The sequence below is a fragment of the Anarhichas minor genome, unplaced genomic scaffold, assembly GCF_050575085.1.
Source record: "Anarhichas minor isolate MPS153535 unplaced genomic scaffold, ASM5057508v1 ptg000026l, whole genome shotgun sequence".
NCBI lineage: Eukaryota > Metazoa > Chordata > Actinopteri > Perciformes > Anarhichadidae > Anarhichas > Anarhichas minor.
This window is the reverse complement of record NW_027466472.1, coordinates 7,214,625-7,235,286: the sequence shown is the minus strand read 5'-3', so window position 1 is coordinate 7,235,286 and position 20,662 is coordinate 7,214,625. Positions and strand designations below refer to the sequence as shown.

General features: G+C 41.9%; 1 protein-coding gene across 1 annotated transcript; it reads right to left on the bottom strand.

Annotated features, from left to right (window-relative positions):
• Positions 1–409: 409 nt before the first annotated feature.
• Positions 410–20,281, bottom strand: nox4 (NADPH oxidase 4). Its single transcript, XM_076100279.1, has 18 exons — positions 20,158–20,281; positions 19,667–19,762; positions 15,989–16,099; positions 15,614–15,698; positions 13,797–13,894; positions 13,460–13,487; positions 12,996–13,068; positions 11,506–11,586; positions 10,548–10,707; positions 9,124–9,288; positions 8,799–8,861; positions 7,909–7,969; positions 6,780–6,861; positions 5,702–5,821; positions 5,486–5,594; positions 4,531–4,599; positions 2,714–2,814; positions 410–2,480 (listed from the first exon to the last, which is right to left on the bottom strand). Exons 1-18 carry the CDS (start codon positions 20,212–20,214, stop codon positions 2,360–2,362), a joined length of 1,680 nt encoding a protein of 559 aa, XP_075956394.1. The 5' UTR covers positions 20,215–20,281; the 3' UTR covers positions 410–2,359.
• Positions 20,282–20,662: the final 381 nt, after the last annotated feature.

Sequence of the window (20,662 nt, the reverse complement as noted above, 5' to 3'; positions counted from 1 at the left end):
TAAAATGAATTCATAGTGTAACTGTTATTCTGTGTACAAGCCACACACTGTAGGCAAATACTATACGTCTACTATAGGTAGAGTCAAATAAACTGCATTGGAGTTAGCTCAAGGAAAAGTTAGTAGGAAATTAATAATTTTAGATAATCTCAGGTCTGCAGTACTGTAGCTGTAGTGACTGCCCGGGTTTATTTGCCCCCTAATACTCTTCATCAGTAAAAATGCCTTGTCGTAACTGAGAGCCAAACTGCCTTTCAAGATGTATTATAAACATCAAGATTGCTCAGAAAAAGAGTCTGTGAGAATCTAGAGTATACGTATTATGTACCCCTCGGTTATGAATTTGTATAGGCAAGAATGAACAAGTATAACCATCCACAGATTTACCTCATTTTATACAGTTCATCATATACAGTGTAAGTGTCTTTGAGTGCAAAACGGTTTTACAGAAGTGAAATCACCGACCAAATTTCCAACACACTCTCTTGTGTGTTAGCGATGGTGCTAAAGGACCACAGTGTGCCAAGAGGACTGTGATCTTCCACAAGCAAAGACAATGTAGGTGGCATCATGCAAACAAAGATGAATCATGAGTTTGTACATGCTGCATTCAAATCAGACAAATAAGATCCAGTTTTTCTCTGTGATTGTTTTGTCATCTCTTGGTTATGCGCCTGTTTGTTAGCAGTTTGTATATTGAGTACCAATGTTTAATTCATGGCTACTTCACATTCTCACTGATGTAGTTGCTTTTGGTTGTCGTGTCAACTTCATATCTTATTGCTAATTTGAACAAAAAACGACTCAGTTTCACAATAGTAGAGGTAGCTCAGTAAGCAGATTACAGAACTAAACTAGGTGTAGTTCATGCCACTAAACACTCAAAGTTGTTTGACAAAATGACATTGTTTCTTGAGTATATGCTTGTGAATATGAATTATATATTTGTGATAATAACGTACATTTTTCCAGGATTGGAAAAAAAATAATATTTCCCACTTACATCAATATATAATGATTAGAAAATCTCCTGTATGTCAGGCTTTGGGTTGCTCTTAAAAAAGAGGACAATTCTGAAAAGAGACGTACTGTGCAACATGTAAATATATTCAAATTTCAAATGCTAAATAAATGGTTATTAAGCACAATTTAGGAGAATACCGTTGTTTCAGTCACAAAAACAGAAATATCAAGATGTTGATTGTTTGCAAACACCTGCTGTTTTCAGTTTTGGCACATTTCCTTTTAAATAATAGTTGACTCTGAAACATAAACTACTACAAATGTGCTGTCAAACTTACAAATAGATTGTTATCAACTCACCAGTATCCTCCTCTTTCATGATTACAGTAACTGCTTGCCTTTCTGGAGATATGTATACAATAAGGACAAGACACTTACTTTGTTGAGAAATTGCCAAAGCCCCGCAGAAGTGTTTTTTCACATAACATAAAATAACTTTAAAAAATATAAATAAATTGTAAAAACAACGAACTAAGAATACTGGCTTGAGGTGTAGTGTAGGTTTGCTTTGTATGAAGACAGGTCTTTGATGCACATACATGAACAGCGAACAGATGAACAACAACATTTTAAAAAAGACCAAATCAAGTGTCCGTTTTGGTTCCACCCCTTTCCTCTAATAGGAGCCAATCACCGCATGATCCAATGAGTGACGGTCTCACACACCAATCAAATACTTCAGACACAGGAAGTGTTCTCAGCGGGGGGGAGTCTAAAGATGCTGTCTACAAAGCCTGATTCCACGAGTGGGACATACAGATGCTTTTTGGTCGGTAGAGCTCGTTTGGTGTCAAGTAAAGATGAAATGATGTTTGGCTGACACGAAAATAGTGCGTGATGTTTCAGCCCTGGTGCACTTTAAGATGAATACCCTCTTGTTTGTATTGTTATGTTGTTGTGTTTGTGGTCGGCGAATTGCAGGTTATGTCAGATGTTTTTCTTTCTCACAGTACACGCCAGCATGAGAAAACAAATTTACTACACAGAGGGGTGTGTCGGGGAAAAGATGAAATCCAACAGCAACTTCAGCAACACAGAGCATCCTGAGTGGAGAATCCGAGCAGTGGGCTGGTCTCTTCAGTTTTTCTCAGAGGTTGAGATGCTGAAGCTGAAGGTTTTAGAGCCGTCAGTTGGGGGTCGGTCTGGTTTGTAGAGAGGAACAGGGACTAAAGCTGCATGGTAAGGTCTTGTCCTGCTGGGCCTTTTTGTGACCATGGGCGGAGATGCATATGAGATAATAATACAGTCCATGAATATTCAAGTTCTTGTGGCCAGTTTCATATTATGTCAATGTTTTTCAGTGAGGTTGAAGTGTAGGACCAGCTCTGATGTTCGATTAGCTGAAGGACTCCTTGTTGAATTCAAAGGTTGTTCCAGAGGATCGGGCTGAGTTACACAGTTTGTGGAGAGTCCTGGAGATTCCCTTTGGTCCACAGCAGAAAACCCCGACTCGCTTACTGAAACCACAGAGAGATAGAGATAGCGAGAGAGAGACAGAGAGAGAGAGAGAGAGAGAGAGAGAGAGAGACAGAGAGAGAGAGAGAGAGAGATACAGATGATTCATCCAATCACCTGCCACATATTCTTTTTGAAAGTGCCTTTTCTTACAGTTTTCAATGACGGCTTTACAAATGTGTCTGTGTAACAAACTATCTGGCGGGTCAGGTTAGGACATTCACACTCTACTCACTGCTTATTGGTCTTCCCAATCTCATCAAACAGTAACTTCCACCTGGGTCGACCAACCAGAAGCCTCGAGGTGAGTGGACGGTACTTCTCCTCAGACATGCTCTGGAGAATACGGTAGATAACAAAAACATCCCAGTGTTACCCGATTGGTTTGGTCATTTTAGGGCAGCGGAAAACAAGCTGCCAACACAACACTGACATATTATCTCTTTTTAAGTTGATTATGTTTTTAAGCAAATGTAAATCCAGCAGTAACTCAGGAACATTGTCCTTCATGATACATTTAATATCTTCCTAACTAGGGACATCTAAACAATGCAGCAGCAGATTGATGACACATAAAATCTTATTTTTATCAGAAAAGCACTGTTGACATCTATAGCTTTAAAGATCCCACACTGTCATGATAAGTAAAAATAATGAGCTGCATGGGTTGCTTGCGTATCAGCCAAGTACGCTACTGATAGAAGATCAAAATCATTTCAATCTCCCTTATAGATCCATCAGACACCAGGTCCATTACATGTATCTGAGCTCCTGTATGTTGCAAAGTATTATTTTTATTATATTATTACTTTATGTATTGTGTAGATGGCAGAAGACGGTGTTGACAATGTTGTTTTACTTTCCATTAATAGGTAACTATGTTTACATCTAAAGCACAATATACATCTACAATATAAAGAGGAGACAGAAGCAAAAGCCTGCTGGTTCAGTTTGCGTGTGAGAGACTGACAGCCCAGTAAACTGTATCTCAAGACATTTCTATAGGACATGGGTGTGAGAAAAAAGGTCAGGCAAAGTATTATCATCTTTTTGTGGTCAGCCAGTTAATCCCCTTGGCCAATCCTTTTTCACAGAGCAGCTCTGATGCGGGTCAGGATCTTTCTGTGCAGGTGTAAGGCAACACACAATAGTGTTATATGATTTCCTGCCTTTACTGCGGCCTATCTTACACACTAAGCAGACTAAGAGCAGGAACCCTCCTGAATCAGGAGCACCAAACATAAACATGGATGAAAGCACTACATGGGTTGTTTGCGCCTAATTCACAAGCCTCAGATTGACGGACTGGTTCTGTGGCTCCTCGTAAACTTGCTCAGGGGGCAGCGTGCTGTGGAAAAGGGTGTTCTCCCCGTCGAGGAATTGAACCCCGGTCTCCCGCATATGACAGGTGGGGATATTCACTACTATACTAACAAAGAGAAAATAATACGTGGTCACATGACCAAACAAAAATAGCAAGTGGAGCTTGTGAGTCAAACAAACCTGAATTAGGGTTCTACATAATCCACGTACATGTCTGACATTTTGAATAGATCCTGAAGAGTTTGGCTTGAGCTCAATGACGTATCATTTAATAAACACTCGGTAGCTGCTGATATAAAATATGGCCAAACAATTGATACAATCAATGATGTTCTCATAACAGGTCATGTTTTATTGCTCTGTCTTTATTGAGGCCTCCAATTCATGGTCTCTAATAGCAGTTTGCCACAGCAAGGAAAGGTGGGACGTTTGAAACAAATGGTTTGCGATAGACGTGATTGTGCTAAAACAATCTGAAACAATAAATATTGTGTAGTTCAGAGAGAGCAACAGACAGCAACAGACAGACAGTGAACTGCTGTAGCTTCTCTCTCTGTCTGTCATACACTGCCCTCTAGTGGGTTCAATCATTAAAGACTGACCAGCAATGGATTAATAAAAATAGATAACGGGCAATGAAATGTGTGTGTGTGTGTGTGTGTGTGTGTGTGCGTGTGTGTGTGTGTGTGTGTGTGTGTGTGTGTGTGTGTGTGTGTGTGTCACACCTACCTGCAGGTTGTCTGTCTGACTGACGTAAAGTTTCAGATTAAAGTAGTCCGGTTTGTTTTCCTGCCAAAGCTAAAAGGCAAACACAGGCACGGAAACTGCAGTGTTTTAGTGGTTCTGTGATGCATCATGTCTCATTCAACACATTGATATTTGGGATAAAATATATAACACATAAGAAACATATATTCCTTTGGTTTCTGATAGAGGAGAGGTAAAGTCACAACCAGCCACAAGATGGCGTGAAATACAACAAACAACAGTCTGTTACTCAATATCACTATAAAAACCTGAAGTTGTTCATTTATATTCTTTATAAAATATATTATCTGTTCTGCTGACTGTTTCAGTAGAAGTAAGGAAGTTATTTGCCACAAACAAATAATTGACAGTAAACTCTGAGTTGGAGTTGGGCAGAGATCGATACTTTAGGAGTGTTTTTTATTTGATCAATCCATATTTCTATATAAACTTTTACTGTTATGAGTCAAAGTAACGACTCCCCTGCTAATCTGCAGCCTTTTACGCTTTTTAACCTCTGACCTTTCCCTTCACCTTAAAACCCAGAAAACTTTCTTTGACCTGAGGAAGAGCAAGCATAGGAGCAAACACACACACACACACACACACACACACACACACACACACACACACACACACACAGGAATGGAACGTTGCTAGTCCCGGATGTCTGTATCAAATAGATTATCTTTGCTGGTAAACTGGCTTAATTCACAGTAAAAGCAGAGCATGTGCAGACATTTTGAGGTGATTTAGTTGTTTTTTTAAAAGCCAAATAACTACAAAAGTCCTTTGTGAAAGTGAATCTTTTGACACAATGTTGACATTTAAGCACACAAAATTACCAAACTTGATCGTGAACCACAGTTTAGCTCCCACACGTTTTAATCATTATAGTTTGGAGGCTACAGTCTAGCTTGTTAGACTTTGTCCTGACCTTGTGATGAAGAGCACACAGGAGTTCAGCAAACCAGTAGAAGGACTGGAGCTCCCTGCAGACCCACACAAAGTACAACCTCTGCAACCTGAAACCCGTCCAGCCGTCACTGAGGGGTAGAGCAGGGAGGAGGGAAGAGAGAGAAAGAAACAAATTAACGCTTGCTCCAATTGTTCATTTATCAGTTTGTCTGTTTGTTTGTTTTCAATAACTCACAGTAGAGCGTGCAGGACGCAGGCGAACGGCGTGACTCCTATTCCACCCGCAACACAAACACTGACGTCGTAGTTGAACACTTCCTCTGATGGACTTCCAAAGGGACCATCAATGTAAAGCCTGAACGCACAGTGGGGACAAAAACACAAACACACATTTGCAGATAAACATCCTGCATTTGAAATCAGACAGTCTGGGTGCAGCTTGTCTGACCCCACAAACACACACACACACACGTCATCTCTACAACAGCTGCTCAAACACTTGTGTCATCGACATACATGTACACACACACACACTCTAAATGGACAGATATAAAAATACCAAGCATGGTCAAACACAAAAAAAGATCTGCATTCAGAAATATACCCAAATCTGCTCAGATAACACGAGACATGAAACTCAAAACTGAGCCCAGGAAATGGCTGGTATTGCTGCAGCCGCCGTTACACACCCAGACACCCACCACAGCGCCAAGTGAAGCTTGGCTCAACGTTACTGTCACATAATCACAAGCGCTGTGCTCAGTAACACTAAGAACTTTCTATTCACTTTCTATTCAAAAATACACAAATAAACGTTAACATTAAACTGGTTTCAATACTGCAGATATTGCACATTTTCCCAAATGTCTACCTGTTGTTTTTGCTTGGAAACAAAATAAAAGCATATTGGAGTAGTTCAGTGTTAAGTAATATCACTTGTACAAATTTGACTCAATTCATTGAAATGAATTTAGGGTTAGTGGCACTTTATTAAAATTAAATAAGCACAATATGCATTCTACACTAGTTGAACTACACCAGTTAAATGGAAATCAACCCTAACCCTTCTTCTGACCATAAGTGGGTAACGTCACACACCTCTGCCCAGTTTACAGAGGGGGGCAAACTCATCTCTATCTATCTATCTATATCTCTCTCTCTCTCTCTCTCTCTCTCTCTCTCTCTAACACAGACCAGGAAGAGCACAGGGTCAGAGGTCTGGAGGTCAAAACCTCTGACCCCTCTGTGATTCTGAGCCTTCATGAGAAATCATGTCAGCCACATCACACACACACGCACACACACAAACGTACTTTGGGTATCTCCTTTGTTGCACCATGGGAAGGATCTCCAGGTCCATCCTTGGTTCAGGAAGTAACAGCTGTGTGAACCGCTCTGAGGAGAGGAGAGGTTTTGTATTTCTCATTACTTCACCCACTGATCTAACTCTCTAAGAATGGACATGGTCATAAAGAGTATCATGCAAACATGATAGGTGTCTCTACAATCCAACTCAATGCTTTCCAGTGTTTCCTTACAACTTGTGTTCATGGAAGATTAAGGGGCAAACACAAACAGACCCACTTCCTTTCCTGTGTTCTGAAAACGTGTGTGTGTGTGTGTGTGTGTATGTGTACAGTAGCAAGTGGAAACGTGTATATGTCGTAAAGGCCATATACACTGGCCTTTCCTCCAGAAGTGATCACCTCTGAGTCCGCTGCATACCAATGCAGCTGATGCAGTCAAATAAAAAAGTGCAAGATATAGGTTAGTGTTTTTTTTGTCATTGACTTTTCCTTTTCTCTGACATGCTGCATGTGTGTGTAAAGTACTTGGGCCTTGAACACAGCAAAAAGGTTTTAAAGTCAAAAACATCCCAAATCTTTCCAGCTCTTTAACTGAAATTTTACAAGCTCTGTAAATGTTAATTAACTGTGTAATGTGAGTGTGTGTGTGTGTGTGTGTGTGTATGTGTGTGTGTAGGTGTGTGTGTGTGTGTGAGCACACGCATGGCGAATACAGTTTTCCAACCAGACAATAAAACTGGGTGAAACATACACAAATAGTAAGACAGAGACAAAGAGAAATAGAAAGATGTTTCTATGTGTGTGATAGTTTTTCAGAAATGCTTCCTCCCCAGAGAGAAGGGACAAAAGGACTTACATCCTGTCAACTCTGGTAGGGAACAGAAAATGTGTGTGTGTGCCTATTTTTCTGTGTGTTACTGCACATATTGTCCTATGTAAGCATCCCAATGTGTCCTTGTGTGTGTGTGTGTTTTTATTTTATTATACTATATTCATCCAGACTACCCTCTCTACCCAGTGAGCCACGGTCGCCCCAAATTAATGTGTGTGTGTGTGTGTGTGTGTGTGTGTGTGTGTGTGTGTGTGTGTGTGTGTGTGTGTGTGTGTGTGTGTGTGTGTGCATGTGTGTAACCACCAGTCCAGTCTCCCACGACTCGAAGATGGATGCCAAAAGTTTCCTTGTTCTCTGTGGGACACTGCGAGGAGTTAGCAAGCAGACAGTTAGTCACAACAACAAAAAACTACACACGTATACAAGTACACACACTCTCAGTTGTTGGAGAGTACAAGGAAACACTAACATACATGAGCAAATAACACAAAGACACGGGCATCCACACACACACAACCCAGTGGACATCCACAGTACACAGCTAAAACTCTTTTCAATAAATGTAACAATGCATACACACACACACACACACACACACACACACACACACACATGGACACACACACAGACACACTAAGCCTTCCTGTTGGCAGACTAGCCTCAGGGGTCTGTCTGCTCTCTGTCAGTGTGATTCCCTGCCTTCCTCCTCAAAGCTCCATAACACATCAGGCATAGGCATGCACACGCTGATGTGTGTGTGTGTGTGTGTGTGTGTGTGTGTGTGTGTGTGCGTGTGTGTGTGTGTGTGTGTGTGTGTGTGTGTGTGTGTGTGTGTGTGTGTGTGTGTGTGTGTATGCGTGTGTGTGTCCATTCCTGAATGCTGAGTTGCTGACTAAACAGAAAGTTGTTTGTTTGTCTTCTGCTTTTGTCTCATACAATCTGGACTAAATGTGAAAACACTAACAAATAACGTGGAGCAGGATATTACTGGGCGACCCAGCTGTCATTCAAGTGCCAGCCAGCAGCAGAGGAGGGCGGGACGTTGGGAGAGACAAAGAACTGGATGTTCTTTGCCGGGGGGAAGAAAGTTTAAGAAACTGTAGAAACATATGTGTGTGTGAGTATATAGACGTGTGTGTGTGTGTGTGTTTGCATTGTGTCATGAGTGAGGAATGTGCTACATAAAGTCTTACCGTTGTGAGCGTGAAGGGATGGTTCTCGAATGAAGAGACACCTGGACAGTTAAGAACAACATACTGAGAAAGAGAGGGGAGGGATGGAGAGACAGCAGGACGACACAGAGAGAGAAAGGGGGAGAGGATTAGAAAGGGAGCACATGGAGAGAAACAAAGGGGGAGAGAAACAAAGGTGGAGTCACATCAGAAAGAATAAGATGATGAACCTCTGAGGAATTTATATTCACCTCCAAAACATCCTACGATTAAATAAATAGTAAAGTGATGAATACAACTGAGATGTACCAAAAACAAAATGTTTGGACATGTCATGTCCTCTCACCTGTCCGGGACGAGCTTTGAAGTTCTTCTTAAGCATGCGCAACTCGATGACGTCACAAGGGTGCCGGATGACCGTCACGATGGTAACAGGGTCGCTGCTGCGGATGTAGCGGTAGAAACGCTCGGCACAGTAAAGACAGAGAGGACCGGACACCCAAAGCCATGTCTACAAACAGACAGAGAGACACGCAGACAAGTTGAAAAGCACAGTTCAGATATCGCCACATTCAGAGCTCTCAGCAGGTACTTTAGGGAGTCATAGTTACAGTAACATGACCAATAAACCTGACGGTCATAGCTACAATAGTAAACAAGTAGTTTTCTCTGTCAGCATTTTTCTTAAATACTTCTATGTAATGGGCTACAAATTAAGGTTCAGCTGGTCCAAACTTTTATCAGCGCTCTAATGACGCAGTAAAGTTTCAACCAATCATATATTTTTGTTTAACCCTGTTCCGTTCCATCTAAAATATGCTGTTAGCCAGATCCCAGTGCTATTTAACGACATAACTTAATCAACTACGCTTGACCAACACTTCAACGGCGACTCGCTGGGCTGTTTTGTTGCTTTTGAAGCTTGTAGTTTAAACATAGCATTAGTTTTAAATTCGGATTTCAAATAGATGTATAGCCAGAGCTATCTCCACATGGCTGTGACAGCGTTGGTTCAGTGTTGGTTCAGCGAACCAATCACAAACGTTGTGGGTGCCGCTAAGCACAGGATGCAGTGACTGATCCCTAGCCGATTGCAGCCATTTTGCCACCGATTTATACCCACTTAAGTAGTTCTCTTTGCCAAGTGAACGCATCGTAAATGTAAAAAAATCCTACTTAACATACAAAAGGAGGCTGACTAAAACAGTTTTCCCACTAGGCTGGTCGATCATTACGATCTGTGATATGAAAAGAGTTAGTCCTGGAAGCTTTGGGAATCTTATGTTGTATCTATGTGTTGTATTCTCCCGACTTGTTTCACGAAGAACACAAGCGGGCTCTGAATCCAAAAGAAAGTATATTCATGAGAACACGTGCAAAATCCTTTGGACCCTTCTATCACCGTGTGTGGTGTTTCTGTTTCTTTTTCTTGGCACTTCCCTGTCGCAGACTAATTGCTCACAACTCCAGTAAACCCTGCAGAGCACAATCGGGTTTAAGGGGGATTTTATGGAACTAGCTCGTTGCTTAACGACCGTGTGCAAACATATAATCACACACTCAGGAAGAAACACACACAAACACAGGCCTTGATGTAGAAAGAGGATGCCTGCCCCTCCCGTACAGCACTGCACCTCTAATAAACAGGACCAACTCCCTCCAACACCTCCCAAATACTCAACACAACACGTACACACCCTCTACAAAACAGAAACATACTTAAGAGGTACGAACACGTGCGCAACCACACACACACACACACACACAGACCTGGGGGTAGTGTGGCTGGAAGTGAGCCTCCTCTCCGCATCTCATCTCTTCATCCTCACCCTGCTCCAGCTCCTCGCCCTGCTGCTCTGCGCTGCTCTGATTGGCTCTGAGGCAGCCTGGAGGGTGGGCCTCGACGTTGGTCTGATACTTCAGAGCTCCTCTGACACAAAAGAAAAGTCACATAGTTTGGTTATTTTAGAGTAACATTTAGGATTTCTGAGGTGTGGTTATAGAAAAAGAACATTAAGTAAATATGAATGTTCACATTATCCAAAAGGAGCATTTTGATCTCCTTTTAAATGCCACATTCAGACCTCCTGATATAATGAAATACAGACTAACTCGTGCAGTTGGCAATAATATGTTGGAATGGCAATACCAATCATTCAAAATGTCTAAGGCATGCAGATCATGTGTAGTAGAAACTCTCCTGTAAAGTAAGTGTGATTGTGTTTGTATGTTTTTGTGTGTTCAGCCTGAAACAAGAAATTGCCAGCGAGGAAATATCAAAAACAAATACTGCCGTTTCACATAGGCTTCAACGTATAGATACAGGCTGTCATTAAAAAATCAACCACACTAAATACAAGACAAATACAACACAAAAACACTGCAAAAAGAGAGCAGTCATGTGCAAGCAAACCCTGTTTCTACAGTTGAGGTTAAGTAAAGTAATTCCTGCACACTGATTTCCCATGAAAAACTTCGCTTTACTTTTGTCAGAGCAAGAAATGAAATGGCGTTTCAGTCAGAGTCTGAAGTTGCTGATGGAAATGTCTCCAGCTGTCTCCAATATTTGCTGACTTTCATATTTGAAGATAAGTCTTATCTTTTCCTCTGGAGGAAGTGGTTGAGAGGGAGACAAACTGTACTAACAGTGCAGAAAAACTCACCGATCATGCAGAGACAAACTCACATACACGGACACACACGTAGATAGCTACGCCTCTAGACCTACCCGACCATGTGCACCATAAGGATGATGTAGAAGACAATGAAGAGGTTGTGTGTGTACCAGAAGATCTCATAGTTGGACAACCTGGGGGAAGAAAAGGCAAAATAGCAACATGTGTAATTATTTTCAAATTAACTCTTACCTCTATGTCACACCTAGGATGTTTTATAAGAGATTAAATGACTCAAAATCGATGTAAATGAGGAATAATAACATTGTAACATGATATAAGGGAACAAGAGAATGAGAGAAACAAAAAGAGCACAGACAACAAAAGAAGAAAGCGAGGTCAGAGTTTGTTCAGGACCAGACTCCCGGCTCAGAGCCTGAGTAAGCAGGACATCAGAGGTCAATATTAAAGGGGTCATTACACACAACGACCCCCCCCCCCCAAATAAACACTGCAAATAAACACTGCAAATCAAACCCTGTATTGATCCTCTTTTACTGCCACTTCTTTCATGTTTGTTTTCTTTGCACACGTTTCAGTACAGAGACACCACGAGGACTGAGCAGCTTGGTTCAATTTAAATCAAAATGTATGTTCAACCCTGTTATGTGATGAGGAGTTGCAAAAATTAATTAAAACTGCCCTTATATTTACTGTGATCTTGGGTTCGAGTCCAATTTTTCATAGATTGGGGCTGACCACAAAACAATAGATTTAAATCATTTTCCAGCAACCAAAGTTAAATTAATTAAAAAGGTTAGATAAACGCAGAAAAAAACAACTTTAGGCATTATTGATTTATTCTTTTATTTTTCTCATTTAAAAAAAAATTACATTTTGATTGAAGAGATGCATTATAAACTATTAGAGGTTTAAAGGTATTAAACTAAAGTTATTTTATGTCAATTTTCATTATATTTTACTATATACATACTAATGTGTGTTCATATCACTGGATCATTGTGACTCATATTCTTCTGGTGCACGGCGGCCTTCATCCCACCTCTCCAGACAACAACTCTTATCTAAAGCCTTGAGTGGTCTGGAAAAGCCTCTGTTCAATTACTGAAGGACAACTGCAACAACTGCACACACACACACACACACACACACACACACACACTTCAGGTCTCACAAACCAGCATGGGCTGCTCATGTGTGACCCACTCTGACCTGAGTAATGACAGAGCTGTGAGTGGAGCACTTAGCTAGGGTTTGCTCCGTAACAGACGTCTGTTAGCATGTCTCTTTATGGTTTCCATCCTATATTCTTCGCTCTCTCTCACAAGTTAAACTCAAACAGAAAGAAAAAGAGAAGAAATGAAAGACCTGACACAAAGACATACACACAGCGGCAGAGACACATTTGCGTAAGCACAGAAACCAAAGGCTCCAATATGGCTCCCATTCATTCCAATGAAAGTTGCTCACGCAGCGAACAAATCCAAAAAAGCTTTTCTCTCACACATGCATTGAGAAGACAAATAAAACGTGATCTTTAGGCTTAAGGAAGCTTTTACAGATGGTGGTGTGGTTGACCTACCGTACGCAGTAGGAGGAGGATGTGAACATCAGGAAGAGGATGAGAACCAAGAGGACGCCTGTGACTCCTGGGACTAATGAGAATCAGCCAATTAGAGAGCAGAGACAAAGTCAAACTAACATCCCAGGACACATACACGTGAGACACATGTAAAGGGAGAAGTCTGCTAACTTAGATATTTCCTCATAATTTAACTTTAATTTAATAGCAAGCAAGCAATTCTGTTTTTTTCTACAATAACTTATTTTACCCACTTAAACAGCAAAGATACAGAGAGGAGAAAGACAGGACTAAACGCAGCAGGACCTCCTCTCCTCTTGGCATAAAGCCACACTAATCTGCAACACATTTACCACCTACCCTGCTTCACCAGAACAAAAAGAAAAAACATACCAGCATGCACATGCAGACACACATCTTTTGTCTTTACGCAACACTGTATAAGAAAGATTAGTTCCTCTTACTTGTGGTCAAAATGATCAGCTTGGGGTCCTGAGAAGGAAACACAAACAATAAAGAATTGCTCACTTTATGTTTGGTCAGTTGTGCAGAGGTGAGGTGCAGGATTGATATTTCCCTCTCAAGCTCCTTATTTTTATTCTTCAAACAACTACTTTCATCAAATTTCATGTGCACAACTGAGTGAAACACCATGAATGCGTTTGGGCCTGAGGGTCAAGGTAAGATAGGGGGGTTAGACATGTCGTTGTGATGGTTATAGTTAGAGGGCCATGGGATGCATCAACTCAATGAGGGTCCTCACAAGTATAAAGTGCAAATCTGCATGTGTTCGTGTCTCACCTCTCCTTTGTAGCGAGCCAAATTGAGAGCAGGAAAGTCCTCTGAGTAGCTTACACTGAAGTTGACAACATTCACCAGGTGGGCCGACACGTGTACAACTACAGAAGAAGAGAGAAAGGGTTACACACTGCTGATTTAAAACACACATTTTTGTGCACAGACACCAACAGAACAGCTCCTCTGCTTCAAACGCACACACATTTAATTATAAAGGTCAAAATGAACTGCTAGTGGACACTTGTACAAACATCTCTTTGTCTATTCAGCAGAAAGTCAGCAAAACATTCTTCCTGACTCACTGGCACACTCACACACACACACACAATCCAACACACACACTCACACAAACACACCTCCCTGACATCATAGGCTAACCATGCAGCCGTTCGACAGCTGATGGAATTAGAGGGCGTAATCATGAGACACAAGGGTCCTTTTTTCTCACTCACATCCTTTCTCACTCCCACTACTCCCCCACACTCCCCCCCTCTCTTTCCTCTCTGTGTCTACGTCTCCCTCCTGCTGTCTCTCCGTCTTCATTGTCATTTGTTGTCTCAGAGCTGTGGAACTCTGATATTAGAACATGAGAGCTTTGTGTGTGTGTGTGTGTGTGTGTGTGTGTGAGGTGTTGATGAGTTGAGGAAGTGAATGGTAATGATGAAATAACGACTTAAGCTAATAGATGATGCAATTGTGAAGAACAGATGCCAGATCGTTCTATTGGCTCTAATGACGGAAATGCTGTTTGGTCGGTCCACCGCTTTGCTCCAGCCTGAAATATCTCAACGTTTGCAATGAAATTTGGCACAGAGGACGAATCCCAATTATTTTGGGTGGATTGGCACAAAGTGTTCCTCATCATCGGGTCACAAGATAAAATAAGATGGTGAACATTGTGAACAGTTAACCTGCTAAACATCAGCATGTTCACATTGTCATTATTAGCATGTTAGCAACAAGACATGCACATTTACCATGCAGACATCATATACTATGATAGACTAGATTGAGTTGCATCCTGTGTAGGATCTAGTATTACTGGAGTTTGACCCACACTAGAAACTAAAGTCATGCTATCTGCTGCTTTGATTTTGACCGTGCATTTTTTATCTGTCTCTTTCGATTCCCCTAAATGTAAATAAACTAAATACTAAATCGCTGAAGAATCCCTTTGAAATCAATTCTGTCTTCCTCTACATGCTGTCTGGTGGAGGAGTTGTTGGACATTGTAATTCAGAAGTCCCTGTTGAAATTTTAGAGGCTTTGAAAATCAGTTTTGTCTCTACAAGCCACATCCCAAAAACTCATCAGCCACTGTCACGATGTTACTGGTCAATAGATCTTTATAGCAGCAACAGGATCTCTACACAATGACTGGATCACTGTGAGGAAAAGCACACAGCATGGGGTTATATATATATATATATATATCGGTGGCTAGTGCTGACTTAGGTCGTCTCTTTCGTGAGAACAAGAGAGTCACGTGTTACTGTACAGATATGAAAGAATCAGAGGAGGAAGCCTGTAAAGCAGAGAGCCAGCGGACACACGGCTGCTAGAAGCTCCCATGATGTCAGGAGAGGAGACTCACAAGAGAAACAACACAGACACACACACACACACACACACACACACACACACACACATAACTAGACAGCAAAAACACATGATAGCTGAAGGGACATCACAGCTGGTACGCCGGGAATGCTGAGGCAGCCTGGGTCCATTTATCCACACTTCACACACACACACACACACATACTGACACACACACTGTGATACATGAAGAAATATGTGCTGTGGTGATTAGTTTTTACCGGAGAAGATGCATATGGAAACACCACACGCCACATGAAAGGTCTTGCTCTTGTCCAGCAGTCTGCGAGTCTCTCTGCTCGATACCTACAGGAGCATATGGTGTCATAACACAGACAATAGCATTATCTTTTTGGCTGGGATTCAAGGGAAATACAACGCGCACAACTCAATTTCAACTTATCCTTTTCCCCTTACTGCATTTACTTTACAAATAATGCACCAAAAGTATAACCGTTTTCTTGCATTTTTACATACAAATCCTTCAACTTTACGTCTTTCAAAAGATAAACTTGGTGTAGCCGCCCACTTTTCTAACTCAATGAACCCATTCTTCCGATCCCTCTTTCCTCACTCCATCCCCACCTCTTTCTTACCGTGTGTGTTCCTCGGACAAAGGTGAGCAGGGAGCGACACATGGGCAACAGCACCAAGCTGCAGTTCAGGTTCAGCAGGGACGCAGACGCCCTGCTGATGCACAGCCCTAGCTGGGAAAGACAGAAAGAGACACACACACACACACACTGTTAGTCAGGTTGTTGAAATGGGGCCTGATGCAGCCTGATAAGGCTTTGGCGGATTAAGATACACACTTTTGAGCTGTTCCTATTCAGATTTGGACTATTCAAAGTGCACACTGAGGGTTTGAGGCATGACTTCCACGCCACACAGGGTTATTGAAAACCGTCTTTGTCCTTCTCAGTGTGAAGGCTAATAATCGTTTTCCTTTATCCGTCTCTCTTCTGAGGCTTTGCCTTTAATTAAACAGAACACTAATTTAGTTTTTGATTGGGATTATGACACACAAAGACTAACTGTTTAAATGAGAATTCATGATATCCTTATAAAAATCGATATCGACAGAGTTTAATCAATTTTAAATGATAACCAATAAGAAATAAAACAACATTTTATACGTCAAAAGTAAGTTTTATATCAAAAGATTAGTTCATTATCGTTTCTGCATCCAACACAAGCAACTCTGTGCAAAGACAGATGCATGAAAGTTTGCGTAATTCCTTGTTTTCCTGCTCCAATAAACCAGGGATTTTAAAGTCGGACACTGCGCGCCTGTTGTTTGATTTTGTTCCCAGAGCAAATAAAAGGCACAATTAACCGTTCCGTAATGCAATGTACTGATGGATGTACAGACAACTGTCAGTGAAGAAAACCTAGTTGTAGGGATCTTTTTTTCTATGCCGATTCATGAACATTTATATGACACTATAATGACAATCCATGGAAGTTTTTAAGTCACACTGAATCCAAAAATATGTGTGTCAGAATTGACTTGAGTTGTGACTCCGAGAAGAAATAGCTAAAGTACTTTAATTGCCTCCATGAGCTGTGTGTCACAGCCACTGCTGCTGCTGCAGCAACTGCCAAATCAGTGGGCCGCACTGCAGTAACTCACCTCCGGTTGTAATTAAAACACCAGCATTCCTGTGCCTTTCACCTCCCAGAGTATCTTTTTTATTTTGTCGCTCTTTCTTGTAGTTTCTCTACTTCATGTACCTGCAAGCCTCGTGGCCACTTGTGTCAGGTGTGTGTCGGAAGGCACTTGTTCTCAAAGGCTTCTCCTTGATCTAATGTGGCGTAAACTGCACCTCATTTGTAGGTCCCTCTGTGCGAAAGCATCTGCCAAATGAATAACTGGTAATTATGCATTTCTACTACATCTCAGAACATCTGAGCGGACACGGCACCTGACCAGTTTACCTGAAGAGACATGGGAGCGATGTCCGCCATCTGTCTTTACAAATCTCAAGCTTACAGCTCAATAATCACAGATGTTTTCACGCGGAAACACTGGATGTGCTTTGGTGTCGACTAAACTCAGCACATTTGAACCCTGTTCTTGGCAGCCTCTTTCGTGCACCGCTGGTGCCGTCTCTTCCGATTACCCCGAAGTAAGTTGAATTTCATGGCCGTTAACCAAGATGCTTGACATATCATCATCTTTTAAGTTGCTTATGACTATTTACTATTTACTTTCCGTAGTTACAGCTACGAGCGGTGTATGAGAACAACCTGGACTGAAACAGATAGAGGTGCAAGGCATACTTTAAGGTATCTGAAATATAAGAATGGAGCACACAAACACGTCAGAGTGAGAATCTACATATAGCGAGTCGAGGTCGACACTTAAAAGTCTGATACCTTTACCCTTTAAAAACCTCCCAAGCACATTCACTCAACACAGCTTTCCATACAAAAGCTGACGGCAAAACCACAAGCAGGATATCTGATATCCTGCTGTCTGTAGATCCCAAACTACCAAAATACACACACACACACACACACACGAACACTGAACCATACAGGTGAATGTGAGAAGATGCTTTTTGAAGATAAATCTAAATTCCCTTCAGCTGCATTAAAGCTTCAAAATACATCTCAATCTTGCATGTGCACACATAGACACACACGCGCGCACACACACGCACACACACGCACACACACGTAAACTTAAGCCCTCCGGCAAGGCATTCAGTCAAAGCCTAGCGGCGTGCCCATACTTGCCCCTTTCTCCCCGGTGCCTCCCACTGTACAGGCAGAGCATGAATAGCTCACACATGCTGTTTCTTTTATTCCATACTGCACACAACTCTCTTGCAATCAATTTTTATATCGCACTTTCTTCACTGACTGAATACGAACACATGTCTTGACAATTAGGGAGCAAATAGCTGGTGGACAGCAACAGGCAGCGTCTGAGCTTAGAAAGTCTCAGGTGATTGGACAGTCAGTGGCATTTGTGTGATTTTCTCAGGAGGTGAGGAACATTTTCTCTGGCACAAAAACACACACGCACACACACACGCACTAACATGAACTTGTGACAACAATTACACCAACGCTCACATGAGTCAGTGCGCATCAAAATTGAATTTCTGATTCTGTGTGAGCTTGTGCGAGTGTGTGCCCAAACTCGTGTCACTATTGGACCGGCACAGACTGGCCGACCTCTAAACACACACAAACACACAGAGTTGTGGCTAATTGCATGTGACAGTCGACCATCCATCACAAAACTTGCTCCTGTGATATAAATAGCAGTCTCTGAAGCCAGGAGCAGCATGTTTCTTCAAAAACAAAGATTTAGTCCCTTTACTTACGAAAAACTGTCTGATAGCTGCCATCTAGGAAGTCACAGGAAGTGTCACATGACCAATTTGGGGGCCAATTTAGTTTATATTTAATATTTATTCTCCCTGAGTGTCACTGTTGAGGCTGCAATTATTAAGACTTTTCTTTTGCCTTCATTTGACAGTTCGAAGGCTGGAATCTAACTGGCGGTAATGTAGCATGCGCTGCATTCACACGGCTACGAAGGCGCTCCACTGAAATATAGCTTTTAAAGAAGCTCGATGTTGATTTTCCTCCATCTGAACTAATAAAACATAGTAACTACATAGGAAAAGGGGGGGTGATTTCAGACCCAGCGTTGGTCTTTTTCACAGCAAACATTTTGACTGATCATGAGTGAGAAAAGCTCAGGTGTTACTAATAACATTAACGATGTCAGTGTGACCTTCAGCCAGCACGTACACAACCGGGACCCTGAATTCAGCCATCCTTTATTTTATTGTTTACACCTGTGCTTCTCCGACTGTGACGAGTCAAATGTCTGTATTGGGGGAATAAGTAAACAACATGAACTTAATATTTCATACCTCAAACCAAATCCTTTGTTCTGTACATATTAGTTATTTAACGGTCCACGTAGTATTGTTTGAACCTTTTCACAAATATACAGTAAAGAGCTTAACTTGCAGGTAAAGACAGCATTTCTTGTCTATCTCCAAAGATTGTCAGTTTACTGATCCAAAAAGCTTTGACAGAATCTGAAAAACTTTAATAACTTTGATATCTAAAACGTTTAGCTCCTCAACACCTCTGACAGCACAGGTTACAAACCTGTAGTTTGAAGTTTGGTGGTAGGACAGACTTTTTGTTTAAATTAGGATTAAAGATATTCATTTTAAAAGGTATTGGGTATTGAGCATTGATAATAAATGCAGTGTGCAGTATGTAAATGTGTCGAGTCTCACCCCGAGCATCTTGTAGAGGTAGTGATACTGCTGTCCAGTGAAGTACAGCAGGAAGGTCTTCAGGAAGAGCCAGGTGTTCGCCCCTAGCCACAGTATCTACACACACACACACACACACACACACACACACACACACACACACACACACAGCACAGAATGGACAGTATAGTCTAAGATACATCCTTGTTTTCATCACCAAGACATAGAAACACACATTTACATGTACATTTTATGTTTCAGGATTTACATTTGATCTTTAACAAAAAAAGAAAACCATGGCATATAATGGTTGTAGTAGGCTGTATGGATACAGCACATAAGATACAATAAACTCACTTAAGAGCATTGGCAAACTGACTGAGAGTCCATTCATTAAGTGCCTCCTCAGGATGGAAGTTGGTAGAAGTTTTAGCTGCGGGCAAAACAAACAGTCTCCTCTAATGAGTGGAGCACGAACAGATGTAAAACACAACAGACAAAAGTTTCCCCACCAGGACAAAGTGCTTTCCTCCCTCGTTGGCGACCCAGCTCCGCAACGACACAGTCATGATGCCTTCACTGGCTCAGCAGCTGCCGCGAACTTTTCCACCAACACCTCGGTGTGTGTGTGTGTGTGTGTGTGTGGCTGAGAAGGTAAAGGCTCGTCCTCCCTTGCAGCTCAGCGTCCGTCTGACTGCCTGTGTTTGCAGCGTCCACAGACCGGCCGGTGTGCGCTCTGCCCCCCCCCCCCCTGCACTCCCTCGCTGCGCCGCTGTCTATCTGCTCGGAGCCCCCCCCCCCCCCCACCCACACACACACACACACACACACACACACACAAGTCTCAGCGGTGAGGAGGTCCGTCTGAAGCACATATCTTACCCCTCATCTCGTTTCAGTGTGCAGGCCTGCACGCTCGGTGAGCTGCGTCGTTAAAACATCTTGAATAGAAGTGACTTTGTTGGTTCACTTTATTCGTCCCGAACAATAAACATCACGCCACACTGCGCCTGTCTG